Consider the following 19,800-nt stretch of genomic DNA (forward strand, 5'->3'; position numbering starts at 1 on the left):
GCCTACACAGTCATCACTTTATGTCGCCACTTTCTGGAAACCAGGAAGTAAGTGTTTTTGGTGAGCATGGAGAAGGAGATGATTTGGATGTTGCAATGCAGTGGAACCAATAAGAAATATTGTGCTATTGTGTGTGTTTGACAAGTTACTTCATCTCATCTAAAGTCATAGTTTGTAATGTAAAAACAAGTTTGTACTTTTTTCTATACTTGTTTAAATTTCTAAAGAAATGGGAATATATTTAAAACAAAGTTTTTGTGTGTAAATGTAAGGATGCGCATGTTCAACTGACATAGTTTAATTTTCAGTAGTAAAAAGTCATAAACTTAGAAAAATCAGGTATTGGAAATAAAGTATCAAAGTCAAAAAATGAAATGTCGGCCGCGACCGGCCTTTAAATATGAACGATGGAGTCTTTCCCCAGAGGCAGAAAGAAGGTAACGCACGTGGCACATATAATGACACCACGCGCCCTGTACACCCATGGAGGAAAGATTCTCCCAGTGGAGGCGGAAAATCGGGAGGCCCCGGAGAATACCAGGTCAGGCCTGCTAATGATATGCCAAAGGAGTTTATTGTGCGTTTGGAGTGAAACGCATTGACGCCGCTGTCAACGCAACGGAGAATTAGGATTTGGCATGAAACCGGTGGCCGCCACAATTTTGGCATCAAAACCAATTCTCCGCCCAATTGTGTTTCCCGATTCCGGAGTCAGCCAACGGAGAATCCCGCCCATGTTATTTCATGTGAGTGCCGTTGGAACGTTGCCAAGGCAGCCTTCTTCATTGTGACACATTTGTAATGTGTTAAAGATGAAATTTAGTCACTCTTATAAACCAGGCAAAAAAAAACAAATTCAATACATTTAGAAATTTCAGACACAACATCTAACAAGAAGAGTAAGGGGAAATATAGGGCGAGTAAAAATGAACCTTCATTAAAGGTTTGTATACATTAGTTTTATGTGACTACTCGATTAATAACTCAAGCTCTAATGTTGCAGTAACTTTTTTTTTCCTTTTTTGTTTTAAAATTAGAGTACCCAATTGATTTTTTCCAATTAAGGGGCAATTTAGCGTGGCCAATCCACCTGGGGCGGGATTCTCCACTCCCGCGCCGAAGTGGCCGCGCCGTCGTGAACGGCGTCGAGGTTCACGACGGCGCAAAACGGCCCCTTTCCCGACCGATTCAGACCATGGGCTAGGATCGGGGCCGCGTCATCTACACGCGCCAGGCCTTGTCGCCCGCGTAAAGGCGGCGCCGCATAGATGACGGGCCGGTGCCGCATAACAGGTGTCGTCCGCGCATGCGTGGTTGCCATCCTCTCTAAGTCCACCCCGCAAGAAGATGTCTGACGGATCTTGCGGGGCCGCGGAAGGAAGGAGGACCGATCGCGGGCCACCCCACATTTGAGGTACCCCCCCGGTGCAGGATCCCCCCTCGCCCCCCTGCAGGCCGCCCCCCCAGCGTTCACGCACCGTTCACGACGGCAGCGACCAGGTGTGGACGGCGCCGGGGGGAACCCGCCGTTTTGGCCTGGCCGCTCGGCCCATCCGGGCCTCAGAATAGCGGGGGTGCCGGAGAATCGCCATTTTGGGTGTCTCCGGCGATTCTACGGCCTGCGGCCCGCAAAACTCGACCGGGCCATTCCTGCCACTTGGGAGAATCGCGGGAGGGCGTCGGACCGGCGTCCCGGGAAATTTTGGCGGCCCAGGCGATTCTCCCAACCGGCGCGGGAGTGGAGAATCGCGCCCCTGGTTTGCACATTGTTGGGTTGTGGGGGCGAAACCCACGCAAACACAGGGAGAATGTGCAAACTCCACACAGACAGTGATCCAGAATGTTGCAGTAACTTTACTGTAATTTGATCTGGTGGCTGAACAAATTAACAGTACAATTTCCCAGTGGCTAGTCCACACATGAAGTTTTTAAAAGTAAGTCACCCTGAGCTGTGGTTTAAAATATTTCTAGATTTTAGTATCCAAATTAAGCCGGAGATGATCCTAAAGTTCTCATTTAACAGATACTACACTGTTTCAACCCAGAACGAAGGATTCTACGCAGGTGTTGTGTGGCCTGTTCCAATTGGATGCAGATCTATCGATTAATAAATGAAGCAGAAATTTTAAATAAAATTAATTAAATAAAATTTCAAATAAAATACAATTTCACAGCTATTATATGTAATGTCAATGAACAGCAATGAAGAAGGATATTTATTTTAAAAGCCAAATACTGCAAATGCTGGAGATCTGGGGCGTCATTCTCCGACCCCCCAGCGGGTCGGAGAATGGCCGTTGGCCGCCGTGAATCCCGCCCCCGCCGGTTGCTGAAGTCTCCGAAGGGAGAAAAGTCGGTGGGGCGTTAATGGCGCCGCTGCCGTCGGAGAATGGCAAGGGTCTGCGCAAGGCAGCCGATTTTCGGCTTGCCGATATACTCCTTTCCGGATGGGCCGAAGTCCAGTCGACGTGATGAACGTTCACGTCGACGTAAATTAAACCTCCTTTTCATCGGCATGACCCTGTGCTCCAGGTTCACGCCGACCAGCGTGGAGGTGAGTGACGGCCTGGGGGGTTGGCTCTGGGCAGGCGATGACGTAGCCGCAGTCTGAATGTGTGAGGAGAGGTGTGTCTCGGGTTGTGTGTGTGTGTGCGCGGCGGGGGGTGGGGGTGGTTAGAGTGGGCTGGGCTCCGGGGGAGTGCCGGGAGGGGGAACCGTGCCGGGGAGGTGGGTGGGGGGTCCGTGCCGGGGAGGAGGTTGGGGGGGGTCCGTGCCGGGGTGGAGGTTGGGGGGGGGGGTCCGTGCCGGGGAGGGGGATGGGGGGGGGTCCGTGCCGGGGAGGGGGATGGGGGGGGTCCGTGCCGGGGAGGGGGATGGGGGGTCCGTGCCGGGGAGGAGGTTGGGGGGGGGGTCCGTGCCGGGGTGGAGGTTGGGGAGGGGTCCGTGCCGGGGAGGGGGATGGGGGGTTCGTGCCGGGGAGGAGGTTGGGGTCCGTGCCGGGGTGGAGGTTGGGGGGGGGGTCCGTGCCGGGGAGGGGGATGGGGGGGGTCCGTGCCGGGGAGGGGGATGGGGGGTCCGTGCCGGGGAGGAGGTTGGGGGGGGGGGTCCGTGCCGGGGAGGGGGATGGGGGGTCCGTGCCGGGGTGGAGGTTGGGGAGGGGTCCGTGCCGGGGAGGGGGATGGGGGGTTCGTGCCGGGGAGGAGGTTGGGGTCCGTGCCGGGGTGGAGGTTGGGGGGGGGGGTCCGTGCCGGGGAGGGGGATGTGGGGTCCGTGCCGGGGAGGGGGATGGGGGGTTCGTGCCGGGGAGGAGGTTGGGGTCCGTGCCGGGGTGGAGGTTGGGGGGGGGGGTCCGTGCCGGGGAGGGGGGTGGGGGGTCCGTGTCGGGGAGGGGGATGCGAGGGCAAGTGAGTTGGTCCACCTAGCCAGGTGCCAGCCTCCAACAGTTGGACCCATGCGGTCCATGCCACCTGGCTGGGGGAGGAGGGGATATGGGCAATGATGACATATCGTCGTTCCCATCCCCCCCCCACCAGGCCGTCATGTTTTCCGATCATCCAGCGATGTTGGCTGCCGTGGCGGCAGCCGCTAATGTCTATGTTGCCCTGGATGAGGAGGAGGAGGAGGAGGAGCGTGCCAGAGAGGCGGCGCAGGCTGCCGCAGAGGGACAGGCGGCAGCCGCCCGGGCTGGAGGGACACCTGACCGACAGGACGAGGAGGGGGAGGAGGACGTCGCGGCCCCACGGCAACGGAGGCACCCGAGGGTGTCCCGTGTGTACCGGCCCCGGCAGTCATACCAGGACCTCACGGACCGGGAATGCAGGAGGAGACTCCGGATGAGGCGGGAAACCGTGGCACACATCTGCCACCTGCTGGCACACCTGTCACCGCGTGGCACTGGCGGGGGACACCCTCTCCCCGTGTCCGTCAAGGTTACGGTGGCCCTGAACATTTATGCAACGGGGTCATTCCAGGCACTGAGTGGGGACCTGTCCGGCATATCGCAGACATCGGTGCACCGGTGCATCCGGGCAGTGACAGATGCCCTTTATGCCATGGCGCACCGCTACATCCGCTTCCCCGTGGACCGGGCCAGCCAAGATGCCCGGGCTGTGGGCTTCTCTGCCGTGGCCGGGTTCCCCATGGTCCAGGGCGCGATCGATGGGATGCACGTCGCCGTGCGGCCACCTGCAGATAACAGGGCCGTGTTCACCAATAGGAAGGGGACCTATTCGATGAACATACAGGTGGTCTCCGACCACCGCATGATGATCCTGCACGTCTGTGCCCGTTACCCAGGCAGTGTACACGACTCATACGTGTTGTCGCGGTCATCCATCCCCGGCATGTACGAGGGACGCCATCCCCGGCTGAGGGGCTGGTTGCTGGGCGACAGGGGCTACCCATTGCGATCGTGGCTGATGACGCCTATACGGAGGCCACGCAATGAGGCGGAGAACCGCTACAATGATGCCCATGTAGCGACAAGGGGAGTGATAGAGAGGTGCTTTGGCGTGCTGAAGATGCGTTTCAGGTGCCTGGACCTCTCTGGGGGCGCCCTCCAGTATCGGTCAGATAGGGTCGGCCGCATCATTGTGGTGTGCTGCGTCCTGCACAACATAGCCCAGCAGAGGAGCGATGTGCCGCAGGCAGAGGAGGGCGGAGTGGAGGAGCAGCAGGAAGAGGCGCAGTCCTCCCCAGATGAGGGGGATGGGGGTAATGGTCAGGGCAGACGGGGTAGACACAGGCGGGTGGCTGTCCACCGTTACCGGCTGGCCCAGCGGGCACGGGACAGACTGATAGCCGCCCGCTTCACTGACTAGATGGGCGTGGGAATCGGGTAGTATGGCCACAGACCGCACACCATGGCAACAGCCGACCACCCACACCCCCCTCCCCAACCCCACCCACCCCACCCGCATGCACACCACCCACCCCCCCCCCCCAATTGCCGATCCACCTGAGGCACAACGGGCCGGGCTCACACAGTTGCGGGTGGACGCGTGTCTAATGCAGGCCATGGAGGATGATGACAACCCGCCCTGCGGTGAGCTCCTGGCTCCACATCGTTGGACTATGTCTGACCCATGGCCACAGTACCACCATCCACCCGGACCATCCCTGCATGCGGCTGTGACACTGCAGCGCACGGTCCCGTCCTCTGCCCGGGGGATGTTGATGGCGGCCCAGGGGGAAGGGGGCAGACTCACCTGGGGCTGAGGTAAGACCACCCCTCACACACACACTTGTGCTCAACGTACATGACACCCCCGCACGCTTTGGACAGAGCACAAAGGCAGCTTCTGTAGGTGTAACATTGACTTTAATAACCAAAGGAGTTCATGCACGTGCCCTAGCCCCTAAAACTCATCTGTGCCCTGCACCCGTGCCAACTTACTCAGTGTCTAATTGTTTGGCCTTACGGGCCCTTTGACTACGTCTACGTGGTTCCCCAGACGGGACAGCAGAACTGGAGGCGGACTCCTGTGATTCCTGCCCTCTGACACTGGATCCCTTTGGCAGCCGTTTCCTGGGGCGTCCTGGCCTAGATGGGCCAGGCTGCGGCCCGGGCGACTGGGATGGCGAGCTGCCAGCCTGTCCTGCCCGTTGCCCACCCGATGCACCTAGGACGGAAGGGGGAGGAGTCCGAGGTGTCGCGGTGTACCGGGACCTCCCCTACAGGGGGAGCCGGGACGGACCACACCACCTCCTCCTCCCTCGGGGTGCCCGATGGCCCCCAGGCCTCTACATGGGTGGGGGATGCGAACGGACTGGCCATCCGACCCCCCCCCCCCCCGACATCTGGCGCTGCCAGTCCTGGAGGCCCGTGCCGGTATCGACAGGGTTCTGCAGGTTTGCAGCCATGGAACCCAGTGGGTTGGCAAACCCTGTCTGTGACAGTGCGATGCCGGCTCGCACATGGCCACTGGCGCCGATGTCCTCAGCGATGGCCTGCAGAGACTGGGCTATGGCGTTGAGCGCCTCTGCCATCTGGCGCTGGCACTGGCTCATGGCCTCCTGTGAGAGGGCAGCCATGTCCTGGGCCACAGATGCCGCCTGCACGGAAAGCCCCAGGCCTCGCAAACCGTTCCCCATGTCTGACACCGTCGCACCCATTGCCTCCACTGCGGACGCCACCCGTGCGGTGTCAGCCTGGGTGGCACGTATGACCGGCACCACTCCCAGCTCCTAGACGCGGGTGGACTCCTCCACCTGCGACTGCAGCCGCCGCAAGCCGGCCGTCACCCTCTTCGCTCGTCTCTGGGTCGGTGGTTGCATCGGATCTATGTGTGGGTGTGGTAACTCCAGGAACCCGGGATCCATCTGGGTGGCAGATGTTCGCTTGGGCTGGGCTGCCCTCCGACCGCCCGGCCCCTCTGCTGCTCCTACCTCCACCTGCTGTACCGGGACGGCTGTGTTGTGCGCACCAGTGAGTGTAGCAGACGCCTCATCACTAAAATGCCCAACCGAGGTGAGTGTTTCTGCGATGGTGGAGGGTGTTGGTGACAGCAGTGGCGTTGTGTCGTGCTCTTCGTCCCACTCTGAGTCCATGGCACTTTGGGGTGGGGGTTCGTCTCCACGCATCCACTCTGAGTCACTGTCCGTTATTTCGTCTTCCTGGGCAGTGCTGTCCCGGGTAGAGGTGTCCCGGGCAGTGCTGTCCCGGGCAGTGCTGTCCCGGGCAGTGCTGTCCCGGGCAGTGCTGTCCCGGGCAGTGCTGTCCCGGGCAGTGCTGTCCCGGGTAGTGGTGTCCCGGGTAGTGGTGTCCCGGGTAGTGGTGTCCCGGGTAGTGGTGTCCCGGGTAGTGGTGTCCCGGGTAGTGGTGTCCCGGGTAGTGGTGTCCTGGGTAGTGGTGTCCTGGCTCGGATGTGACGGGCGCCTGTGGCTGCCCCCCTCGTCGCTGGGAGGTCGCTCCCGCACGTGACGGGGGTGTCGTCTCCCTGTTGCTCCAGGTCTCTCCATCTCCCGTGGTGTGCGAGGGGCATCCTGCGGGCGTCGCATGCTGGAGGGTCCGGGTCTCTCCGTCTCCCGTGGCCTCCGAAGGGCATCCTGCGGGCGTCGCATGCTGGAGGGTCCGGGTCTCTCCGTGTCCCGTGGCCTCCGAGGGGCATCCTGCGGGCGTCGCATGCTGGAGGGTCCGTGTCTCTCCGTCTCCCGTGGTGTGCGAGGGGAATCCTGCGGGCGTCGCATGCTGGAGGGTCCGTGTCTCTCCGTCTCCCGTGGTGTGCGAGGGGCATCCTGCGGGCGTCGCATGCTGGAGGGTCCGTGTCTCTCCGTCTCCCGTGGTGTGCGAGGGGCATCCTGCGGGCGTCGCATGCTGGAGGGTCCGGGTCTCTCCGTCTCCCGTGGCCTCCGAAGGGCATCCTGCGGGCGTCGCATGCTGGAGGGTCCGGGTCTCTCCGTGTCCCGTGGCCTCCGAGGGGCATCCTGCGGGCGTCGCATGCTGGAGGGTCCGTGTCTCTCCGTCTCCCGTGGTGTGCGAGGGGCATCCTGCGGGCGTCGCATACTGGAGGGTCCGTGTCTCTCCGTCTCCCGTGGTGTGCGAGGGGCATCCTGCGGGCGTCGCATGCTGGAGGGTCCGTGTCTCTCCGTCTCCCGTGGTGTGCGAGGGGCATCCTGCGGGCGTCGCATGCTGGAGGGTCCATGTCTCTCCGTCTCCCGTGGCCTCCGAGGGGCATCCTGCGGGCGGTCTGCATCTGCGGGGATGGGTGCCTGGACGTTTGGTCCTGCGATACACAATGAAGCATGCATGGTTAGACATCAGGCAGTGATCAGGTGATATGGGGGAAGGGGATATAGGGGAGGGAGGATATGGGGACGGGCTGTCGGTGGCTCACTTGCTAGTACGCCCCGACCTCTGCATCAGCAACCTCCCGGTCGTCAGGTCCGCCAGCCAGTTCCAGGGCCCTTTCCTCGTGTTCGGTCAGTGGCCTCTCATCAGCGGGGCCTCCTCCAGTCCTCACATGCTCCCTATTGTTGTGTGCGCGCTTCTCCTGTGGGGGGGGTGGTGGCAGGAGTAAAAGGCAACACTGTTAGGCAGGTATATGAATGCACGTCATCGGTTGTGCGTGCATTGCAGAGGTTAAGCTTAGGGCTGGATTCACATTGGGGATATGGGGGATATGGGGGAGGGGGGATATGGGGGAGGGGGAATATGGGGGATATGGGGAATATGGGGGATATGGGGGAGGGGGAATATGGGGGATATGGGGGAGGGGGGATATGGGGGAGGGGGGATATGGGGGAGGGGGATATGGGGGAAGGGGGGATATGGGGAAGGGGGGATATGGGGGGGATATGGGGGAGGGGGGGATATGGGGGAGGCTCACCCTGCCTGCTCTGACGAGGTCGTTCACCTTGTGGCACTGGGTGCCTGTCCGTAGTGTCAGGGCCGCAGCGGTGGCGGCCTCTGCCACTTCCCTCCACAGACGCCGGCTGTGGCGTGGGGCAACTCTGCGGCCGTGCCCGGGATACAGGGCGTCCCTCCTCTGCTCCACCGCGTCCAGCAGCGCCTCCACATCCCGTGACTCGAACCTCGGGGCTGAGCGGCGGCCAGCCATCCGGTCGGGTGTTCCGGTCGGGTGGGGGGAGCAGCGCGGCCTTATGAGCCGTCACGCCGTGCGGCACGTATGACGCTGCACGGCGTGAACCACTGCGCAAGCGCGGATCCCGTTACATCGCTGCTAGCCCATTTCGGGCCGGAGACTTTCGACCCATTTTTCCAACGTGACGCAAGTCGGATTTGCGCCGTTTTTTGCGCCGATCGGCGGACTTTCCGCCGATAACGGAGAATTTCGCCCCTGAAATAAAAACAAAAAGTGCGAGAAAAACTCAGCAGGTCTGGCAGCATCGGTGGAGAGAGAAACAGAGTTAATGTTTTGAATCTAATTTGACTCTTCTTTGGAACTGAAGATATTTATCCTTTTTACCTTTTTAGAACTTGTTTAAGATTTTGATTTTTCTGCAAATTTTGACGATTCCTGGACTTTGTTTCTTTTAAATGGTCTTCATAGGCCTAAAAGAAAAACCATGTTGCTTTGTTATAAAACAAAAAGATAGGAACAGGACAAGACATTCAGCGCAGTCTATTCAAGTTTCTGATGAAGATCATTTCATCCAAGCTACTCCTAGAAGAATGAATCCATTCCCTTTTCATTTTTTGAATAATTCATCATCATTCAGCATTCCCTGTGCTTCTTGGTAGTTCACTTCTTGAAACTCGCAAAGTTATTCAACTAGCTTATATTACCAAGCTTATATTTTGTCGTTTTCAGTTCTGTTACCTTCTGAAGGGTAATTAGGGATAGGCAATAAATGCTGGCCTAGCCAGTAATGCCCACATCCAATGAACAAATATATATTTTTTTAAATCACACACAATACTTCAAACTTTCATTCACTATGCCCTCACAGTCTTTTGTCTAATAAAACAGTGAGATAGCAATGTTAATATTCTAGTTTATAAGTAATAAATTTGAGGTTTATCAAACTGTCAAGAGAGGAGTTACAGAAGTTCCTGACAGAATAAATAAGGAGAAATTGTTATGGTGTTCAGCTAAGGAACTGAATGAGGCTTTCTTTAGAACAGTGAATTGCTGCAATTAGAATGCACTGCCTGATGTAGTGCACAAAAGCGGTTCACTGGTAGCATTCAAAACAGAACTGGATGAATGCCTGCAGAGAAAATCATACAGGTTTGTAGGAAAAGGAGAGGACTGAAATCAATTGGATAGTTCTACCAAAGAACTGAAACAAGCATAATGTGCAAAAGAGCCGCCCACTGTGCTCCATTATTCAAAATGGGTTTCTTTTTTTATACCTCTGGTAGGTGGCAGTTGGATAGATAAGGGTAAGGAAGGTGGGGATACAAGGTGGAGCTCAAAAAGTAAGGTTCGAGATCCTTTTCTTGTCCCAAGTAAATAAAATATCATATTGAGCACCTTAATTGCACACTCATCTTCTGTGCTCCAAATCCCTAAAGCATACTACACTTTACTCAAATGTGGTGAAGTGACACACCATTCTGAAAGAGAAAATTAGAAGACTGCTTGTGTTAGCCACCAAGCAGAATGCTGGTGAGAATGGAACTTCTGCTTGAACGATGGAATTTACACTGATTTAAGGACCAAGGAATCGCCAGTGTGCCTTGCTGCTGAAAGTCAGTTTGATGGTACTCAGATGATTGAGTGAAGGAACTTTCAAAGGACACTGGAAGACTTCCCATGATGTGACTGGTAGAAAGGATCTTGTTGGAAAGCCAGGATGAGTTTGGGACTTAATCTACAAGCCTACAATTCTGTGAGAGTGTTGACATATGAGTTAGAAGCAGGAGCAGGCCACTTGGCACTTCGAGTTTGCTCCGCCATTCAATAAGATCATGGCTGATCTGTTTTTAACTTAACCACAAATTCCTGCCTGTACATAACTTTTCAGCCCTTTGTTAATCAAGAATCTAGCTAGCTCTGCCTTAAAAATATTCAAAGACACTGCCATTTGTGGAAGAGAGTTCCAGAGACTCGTGATCCTCAGAGAAAAATTTATCATCTCTCTCTTGGCTTGGGAGGTTATGCTGCAATTGTATAAGGTGTTAGTGAGGCCACACCTGGAGTATTGTGTTCAGTTTTGGTCTCCTTACCTGAGAAAGGACGTACTGGCGCTGGAGGGTGTGCAGAGGAGATTCACTAGGTTAATCCCAGAGCTGAAGGGGTTGGATTACGAGGCGAGGTTGAGCAGACTGGGACTGTACTCGTTGGAATTTAGAAGGAGAAGGGGGGATCTTATAGCAACATATAAAATTATGAAGGGAATAGATAGGATAGATGCGGGCAGGTTGTTTCCACTGGCGGGAACTAGGGGGCATAGCCTCAAGATAAGGGGAAGAAGATTTAGGACTGAGTTTAGGAGGAATTTCTTCACCCAAAGGGTTGTGAATCTATGGAATTCCTTGTCCAGTGAAGCAGTTGAGGCTCCTTCATTAAATGTTTTTAAGATAAAGATAGATAGTTTTTTGAAGAATAAAGGGATTAAGGGTTATGGTGTTCTGGCCGGAAAGTGGAGCTGAGTCCACAAAAGATCAGCCATGATCTCATTGAATGGCGGAGTAGGCTCGAGGGGCCATATGGCCTACTCCTGCTTCTCGTTCTTATGTTCTTAAATAAGCGACTCCTTATTTTGAAACAGTGACCTCTAGTGCTGGATTCTCCGACAAATGGAAACATTCTCTCCATATCCACCCTGTCACTACCTCTGAGGATCTTAAAGGTTTCCATCAAGTCCTTCTACACTCTAATGGACACAAATATAAGCTCTCCAACTGTTCCTCATAAGACAACATGCCATTCCTGGAATTAGTCTAATAAACCTTCTCTGAACTGCTTCAAATGCATTTACATCTAACCTTTGCAGCTTCCTTATGTCCTCTTCCTAATTTACTTTCCTACCTATCTTTGAGTCATCAGAAAATTTAGCAACCATTCCTTCAGCTCCTTCATCCAAGTGATTTATATAACTGTAAAAAGTTGAGGCCCCAGTACTGCTCCCTGTGGCACATCACTCGTCAGATCCTGCCAACTAGAAAAAGTTAAATTTATGCTCATTGTTTCCTCTTCAGTCCATGCCAATGTGTTACTCCTTACATCAAAAGCTTTTATTTTACACAATAACCTTTAATGTGAATCATAGAATCATAAAATTTACAGTGCAGAAGGAGGCCATTCGGCCCATCAGGTCTGCCCATGCCCTTGGAAAGAGCACCTTACTTAAGCCTATACCTCCACCCTATCCCCTTAACCCAGTAACCCCACCTAACCTTTTGGACACGAAGGGCAATTCAGCATGGCCAATCCACCTAACCTGCACTCTTTGGACAGTGGGACGAAACCGGGGCACCCGGGAGGAAACCCACGCAGACCCGGGGAGAAAGTGCAAACTCCACACGGACAGTAACCCAAGGTCGGAATTGAAAGGATTCTGGTTCTGTGAGGCAGCAGTGCTAACCACTGTGCCACCCTTTATCCAATGCCTTCTGGAATTCTAGGTACATTACATCCACCGGTTCTCCTTTATCCACAGCACATGTGACTCCTTCAAAAAATTCCAATAAATTGATTAAGCATGATTTCCCTTTCACAAAACCATGGTAACTATCCTATTGCCTTGTATTTTGTCAAGTGCCTTGCTGTAACATCTTTAGGGTGGCATAAAGTATAAATGTGTCACAAGCATTTTCAGTTTTGTTAGCTAAAGGGAAAGTATCTTTTCCATAGTTTTGCATATTAGTTAGATAAAAAACAGAGAAACATTGAAAATAGGAATTGGAGTAGGCCATTTGACCCTTCAAGCCCACTCCGCCATTCATTTTGATAAAGCTGATCATCCAACTCAGTAACCTGTTCCCGCTTTCCCGTATGAGGATAAGGGGTAGACCATTTTGGACTGAGAAATGTCTTCACCCAGAGAGTGGTGCACCTGTGGAATTCTCTACCACAAAAAGCAGTTGAGGCCAAAACATTGTATGTTTTCAAGAAGGAGTTAGATATAACTCTTGAGGCGAATGGGATCAAAGGATATGAGGGGAAAGCGATCAGCTTTATCAAAATGAATGGTGGAGTGGGTTTGAAGGGCCAGATACTCCAGATCCCATACATTTTAATTTTACATGCTAATCTCTTATGTGGGATTTTGTCGAAAGCATTCTGAAAGTCTAAACCACATCCATTGGCTCCCGCTCATCAACTATACTAATTGCGTCCTCAAAGAATTCCAGCAGATTTATCAAGCGTAATTTCCCTTTCCGAAATCCGTGCTGACCTCTGTCCAAACCTGCCACTGTTTTCCAGTTGCTCTGTTATTAATCCTTTATAATGGAGTCTAGAATTTTCCCCATTTGCCAACGTCAGGCTGACTGGTCTATAATTCCCTGTTTTCTCTCTACCTCCCCTTTTAAATAGTGGGGTTACATTAGCTACCCACCAATCGGTAGGAACTGTTCCACAGTCGATAGAATTTTGAAGGCCAATGCATCCACTATTTCTAGGACCACTTACTTAAGTCGTCTGAGATGAGATTATCAGGCCCTGCAGATTTATTGGCCTTCAACACCATCACTTTCCCCAACACCATTTTCCTCCAATATTGATTTCTGGTTGCCATTAGTTTATATTGGTTTAGTTTGCTGTATTAAAGTCTTAAAATGTGATTTTTTTTGTCATGGGATTCTTTCCAACAGTCACTTGGAAATTCACACCTCTTTTCAAAGTCTCTACAGATATTGTGGTAATATAATTAGTTAAAAGAAATCCAGGGGGAGAATTATGCAGTGAACTGTTACAATCTAAAATGTACTCAATGAAAGTTTAGTGGCAACATAATAAAAGTAACTTTCATAGAGAATTTGATAAAATATGCAGGTTATAAGAAAGTACAGAGGAGTAGGATTAATTGGGTGGCTGTTTACAAGAACTGGCATAGACATGAGAGGCCAAATGGCCTCCTTCCGTGCTATACTATTATGCAACTAAAATAAAACTAATAGAAAGGTGACCTAAATTATTTAAGACCAAATTTTCTTTCCTTGTAATGCTTTCTAAAATCGGAACCTTGATTGATCAAATGTACTTTTAAAATGGAATAATCACAAAAATGTTTAAGTTTGGGTATCTTGAATTCATGCATGTAAAGCAACTGTTAGCAATGTAAATACTTAATCCACAACGTGTTTCGAGAAAATATCAAATGTAATTCATTCAAATTATTCCTTTACCAGCACCTTGTCTTCCGGAAATTTGTCTGGAACTGAATATTTCTGCTTTCCATTCTTTACTTGTGGTTCTTTTCTCTCTCGAGGAACATTTTCAATTTTGTTTTCCTGAGTACTAAGATAAACAAAATGACCAGTTAAAATGAAATCAGAAAAGTATCTGATCATGCACAATACCACTCAGATACTGTAATTTTATGATCACTAAACTGTGGTGTAAATTGAGCATGCCAATTAACAGTGTGACACCTACAAAGGTATGATTAATCTACATCAGTTACGAGTGTGGAAATTAGAGTCGGGCTAAACAGATTTTTAATTATAACATCTTCAGATAAGTTGACCACTGCCTCGTAAACATATCACTGTTTACATTTTCTCAAGATATATAGGGCGGAATGCTCTGATGTTGGGGCAATGTCCCCACGCCTGCGAGAAAACGGGCGCAAATCACTCTGGGCTTTCCTGGAGAAAGTCTGGAGTGATTCTCTGTTTTGAAGGGGGCTAGCAGGGCCCCGCAGTAGTCCACGCAGCTCCGCCTGCCGATACGGGGCCCTGCACTTCCGGCGGCGGTCCCGCGCAATATGGCGGACTCACACAGTGGGCCGGTACCCCCCCCACCCACCCCAGATCGCATGCGCCCGCCGTTCGGTGCCCCCCGATCACGAGCATGGCCGTCCTGGAGGCCCTCCCCGGTGACGAATGCCCCCTGCCCCCCACCAGGGTCCGCCGGGTGGAATCATAAGTGACCCACGTCGGCGGGAACTCGGGCAGTTGTCGGCGGAGAATCGCCGCGGGGGCCTTTTTCAATGGCCCCCAACCGGCGCCGCGTCAGATCGATTGCGGGTCTGACACCCCATTCTCCGCCCCCGCGCTGAGCGCGATTGTGGCGCGGAGGCTCGGAGAACCCCGCCCATAGTATTTCATTTGTGAAACATCATTATGCGGATCATAATACAACTCTTGTCAATTTCTCTCAAAATAGTCATGATTTCCAACTTCAAAAACAGGGGGCATATTCTGAAGTTGCTTTATGAGATCATGGAAGGATAAATTAGGAATTTTATTTCTATTGCTTTTATTTCACTCATAAGTATTTTAAAGACAAGTGTGCAAAATAGTCTGGGGTTTATGCATAAGGACTGAATATAAAACCAAACTAATGCGCTGTAGACCACCTGGAATATTGAAATGCATGCATTATAATGACATTAATGCCATGGAAAGAATGCAGTAGATTCCCAAGAGTGATACCAGAAGTGAGGTAGCAGGGATAAGGAAAAACTACAAAAACAGCTGTTTGCTTCCCTTTACCTTTTCTATTCTAATGAAGGGAAGGGGTTTCGGAGACATTTTCAAAATTATAAAATATTCAGAGAGGATAGGTACATAAAGATTCTTTTATCTGGTTTGTAAATAGGTAGCAAGCTAGCTTGCCATGAAAAGAATGAAGGGCAATGTTTCAAATGACCTCTCTGCGCAAAGTTTTATTGTATGTGAAGTCATTGCCCCAGGTGATTATCAAGCTAGAAACGGACATTTAAAATACAGCTGATAAGTATTTGAAAAATTCAAAAAGAAAGTAAAAGAGCAGAAAATGATTCCGAGCAGATAGTTATAGTGGTGTGCTACAGACACAATGGGTTGAATAGGCCCATGCTGTATTGAACATTCTATAATTTATGGATGTTTCATCTTAGCTCCATCCAGGAGTTCTCGAACGAGGGCTTTTCGAAAAGTACATGCCACAACCCGTGGATGGGTCGCAGGCAGGTATCGGGAGTGTCACAAAGCGATCAGTCATGTAATTCCAGTGGTCCCGATCGCCGGAGATGCGCTCAATGGCCGTTACTGTCATTTTTAATGAGAACGACAACTGCTACCACCTTTTAAATTAGAAGAAATGAGGCTGTGTGCAGTCTTCTGGCCAGATGGGGCAACAGTGAACAGGTCATATGCCCTGCACCATACGTCAAGCACCCTCTTTATACATGCTTTTGGTGCTAAATCAGGGGTGTCATTCTCCGACCCCCCAGCGGGTCGGAGAATGGCCGTTGGCCACCGTGAATCCCGCCCCCGCCGGTTGCCGAAGACTCCGGTACCGGATATTCGGCGGGGCCGGGAATCGGGCCGCGCCGGTTGGCGGGCCCCCTCGCTCGATTCTCCGGCCCGGAGGGGCCGAAGTCCCGCCGATAAATTGCCTGTCCCGCCGGCGTAAATTAGCGTACCTATTTACCGGCGGGACAAGGCAGCGTGGGCGGGCTCCGGGGTCCTGGGGTGGGCGTGGGGTGATCTGGCCCCGGGGGGTACCCCCACGGTGGCCTGGCCCGCGATCAGGGCCCACCGATCCGGGGGCGGGCCTGTGCCGTGGGGGCACTCTTTCCCTTCTACCTCCGCAACGGTCTCCACCATGGCGGAGGCAGAAGAGACTCTCCCCACTGCGCATGTGCGGGAAACTGTCAGCGGCCGCTGACGCTCCCGCGCATGCGCCGCCCCGACATGTCATTTCCGCGCCAGCTGGCGGGACAACAAAGGCCGTTTCCGCCAGCTGGCGGGGCGGAAATCCCTCCGGCGTCGGCCTAGCCCCTCAATGTTGGGGCTCGGCCCCCAAAGATGCGGAGCATTCCGCACCTTTGGGGCGGCGCGATGCCCGCCTGATTGGCGCCGTTTTGGGCGCCAGTCGGCGGACATCGCGCCGTTTGGGGAGAATTTCGCCCCAGAGGTGGGATTCTTCCATTTTCTAGCTGCTGGCAAGCAAGACAAGAGGACTGTGAAGATGAAGTGTTTTCTTACAAGTAAGAGAAGGCCAGAGACACAAACAGGCGGAGTACCTACTGGCCGGGATCTCACATTTGAATCTGCCGGAGAGGGCTGCTGAGCAGAGTCCAGGGCATGACAGAGCAGTGCCAGTGTTAGCTCTCGGGGCCTTTGGTGAACAGCTTACAAAGAATAAACTTAACTCGGGAACAAAGCAGTATAAAGATGATTTCTTGAGTTATGGTTGTGCCAATGAAATAAGAATGCAAAACTCATGTGTGTTATATGCAGAGAAGTACTGGCAAATGAGAGAAGTTTCAGATTTTGAAAGAGAAGTGGTGGGTGAAAAATTCCATTTGAGATTGAAACCCCCAACTGTAATGGTGATGTTGGGAATGGCATTAATTAGTAAATTTGCAACACATGTGATAGAAGAACATCTGTAATTATGGATGACTTTAATCAGCAAAAAGATTGGGTAAATCAAATTAGTAACAATGTTGTGGAGAAGAATTCCTGGAGTATGTACAGGATGGTTTTCTGGATCAATACATTGAGGAACTAATTAGAGAACAGGCCCTAGACTGGGTATCGTGTAATGAGAAAGGAATAATTGAAAGCTAGTTGTGAGGAGCCCCTTGGGATGAGCGATCATAATACGACAGAATTCTTTGTCAAGATGGAGGGTGATGTAGTTGATTCTGAGTCTACGGTCCTGAATCTCAATAAAGAAAAATACAAAGATATAACACACAAGTTGGCAATGATGGGTTGGGGAAGGTTTCTTAAAATGACGATGGATAGGCAATGGCAAAAAATGAAACAGCGCATGGGCAAACAGCAACAATTGTTCATTCCTGGCTGACGTAGAAATAAAATGGGAAAGGTGGTCAAACCATGGTTTATAATAATCTTTATTATTGTCACAAGTAGGGTTACATTAACACTGCAATGAAGTTACTGTGAAAATCCCCTAGACGCCACACTCCGGTGTCTGTTTGGGTACACTGAGGGAGAATTCAAAATGTCCAATGTACCTAACACCATGTCTTTTGGGATTAGTGGGAGGAAACCGGAGCACTCGGAGGAAACCCACGCAGACACGGAGAGAACGTGCAGACTCCGCACAGACAGTGACCCAAGCCAGGAATTGAACCTGGGATCCTGGTGCTGTGAATCAACAGCGCTATCCACTGCACTACCGTGCCGCCCTACAAGAGGAGTTAGAGATAGCCGGTTCGATTTTCTCATCGCGTTGCTCCAGGTGCCAATCAGGGCATTTCGGGTGAATCACGGGAGAGGCCCAAATACAGATTTGTGCCAGGTGCAAAGCATTTTGCAAATCACCCCAGCCCGCTCCCAATGGCGAGACCCAGATCGTGCCCATAACTAGGGATTAGCCTTGTTAGTTGTGAAAGCACCTCACGCTCCTGAACTCTCAAGTTCCTCGAAGGAACAGGTGCCCTATCTAAGAACATGATTAGTGGACTGGATGTCCTACAACCTTTGATGCCTGAACAGTGCGCTTGCACCAGTAGCATCAGCACCATGGAGGCAGCTGCTGACAATCAAACAATAAAGCAAAGGGCTTCACCACCGAGGACCCTTTCGCAGCCAAAGGCTAAGTGCCTGGATGAGCGAAGAATTTCTGAGCATGACCTCCCTAACGTTGCTGGCAGAGGTCTGGGGGTTCTTGATCTGGCCTGGAGTTAGTGTGCAGAGCGAGGTTTGCCAGCACAGTTCGGTGGGGGAGGCTTGGGAGATAAGAGGGTTCCGGGATGGAAGACCTAACTGATTGTCAGTCTCACTCCTTCTCCAATTCCTTCCAGATACAAAAATGTTTGCTGGAGGCTACCCTCACTGTGTCTGTCACAGCCAAGGTGGTCAGATGCCAAAGAAGGCAGCAAGGCCAACGTAGGCTGAAGACGGCACCACACATCACAACCCTCAAGACCCGGCCGTCCATCAGGCTGAGGAGGATCTGAGAAGGGGAGGTCAGCAACATGCAAGGTGTACAGGAGTAATTGGTCCTTCAATTAACTAATAGACAGCATATGCCGCAGAAGGCTGCATTTCAACAGAGAGGCTGTGTAGCACCTGTGCCATGTCCTCACAGACATGACACTCCTTGGAGGAGGAGACACCTGTTCCAAGGGGCCGTGAAGGTCACTGCAGCATTAAATTTCTACACTACTGGGTCATTCCAGGGTTTGAGGGGGCCTGTGTGACATTTCGCAAGCTCCAGCCCACAGGTGCATCTGGGAGGTGACGGATGCTCTGTCTGACCAGGGATCCAAATATGTCACCTTCGACCAGGACCACCAACATGCCTGGGCTGCAGCATTCACCGCCATCTCCGAGATGCCCCAGGTCCAGGGGGCCATCGATGGCACATGTTGCCCTGCGAGCACCGGGGCATCAGGGAGTGCCCCATATTAACAGGAAGGGGTGATGTGCGACCAGCACCTCAGGATCTTGCATGTGTGTGCAAGCTGTCCTGGCAGCATGCATGACAGAAACATCCTGGGGCACTGGGAGATCCCTGGTGTCTTCAAGGACCTCACCAGGATGACGGTTTGGCTCGTAGGGGACAAAGGATACCCGCGGAGAGTGGGTGGAGAGCGCGGGATTTGTTTCCCGCGCCGAAGACTGGGGGGGGGTGGGACTGGGGCGGGGAAACGAGGATTGTTTCCCGCACTTAGAACGGAGGGGGAGAGCCTGTGAATGGGGAGCGGGAGAGGAGGGTGTGCCACACATGGCTGATGATGCCGGTGAGGAGGCCTGAGACGGAGGCAAAGACCTATTACAATGAGGCCCACGTTGTCACCTGTACTGTCATTGGGTGACGCATCGGGCTGCTAAAAATGCGGTTCCGCTGCCTGGACCGCTCAGGGCTCTATATTGCAACCGCCAGTTGTTCTGTCACTTTATGGTGCATCCTCCACAATGTGGCACAGCAGCGGGGAAACATGCTGGAAAGAGAGGAGGAGGAGAAACACATGGCCTCTTCTGCGAAGGAGGGGTTGGAGGTCAAGCCCGAGGAGGAGCCAGAGGATGGAGGACTGGTGACAGCAAGGGTACAACATGCAAGGAGGACCAGGGAGGCCCTCGTTGTCTTCAGGTTCTCCTGCGACGAGGCTGAGCCCATCAATTCAATACCCCTCTCGCCTTCCACCCTCGACCCTATCACTACCCCCTCCCCGACCACCCTGTTCCCCCTCCAAAGGTTTATGTAACATCACTTGATGGGTCTGTGTTGGCACTGTCAGCAGCTCCCTATACAAGAC

General features: G+C 52.7%; 1 protein-coding gene across 1 annotated transcript in view; it reads right to left on the reverse strand.

Moving 5' to 3' along the window:
- Positions 1–19,800, reverse strand: part of cep70 (centrosomal protein 70) — a 131,711-nt gene that overhangs the window by 53,612 nt on the left and 58,299 nt on the right. The window contains exons 9-10 of the mRNA XM_072473173.1: positions 13,760–13,871; positions 8,928–9,013 (exon numbers count right to left, since the gene is read on the reverse strand). Of these exons, the coding sequence (XP_072329274.1) occupies positions 8,928–9,013; positions 13,760–13,871 (198 nt within the window). The remainder of the gene's footprint in view (positions 1–8,927; positions 9,014–13,759; positions 13,872–19,800) is intronic.

This window comes from Scyliorhinus torazame, chromosome 2 (assembly GCF_047496885.1).
Source record: "Scyliorhinus torazame isolate Kashiwa2021f chromosome 2, sScyTor2.1, whole genome shotgun sequence".
Taxonomy (NCBI): domain Eukaryota; kingdom Metazoa; phylum Chordata; class Chondrichthyes; order Carcharhiniformes; family Scyliorhinidae; genus Scyliorhinus; species Scyliorhinus torazame.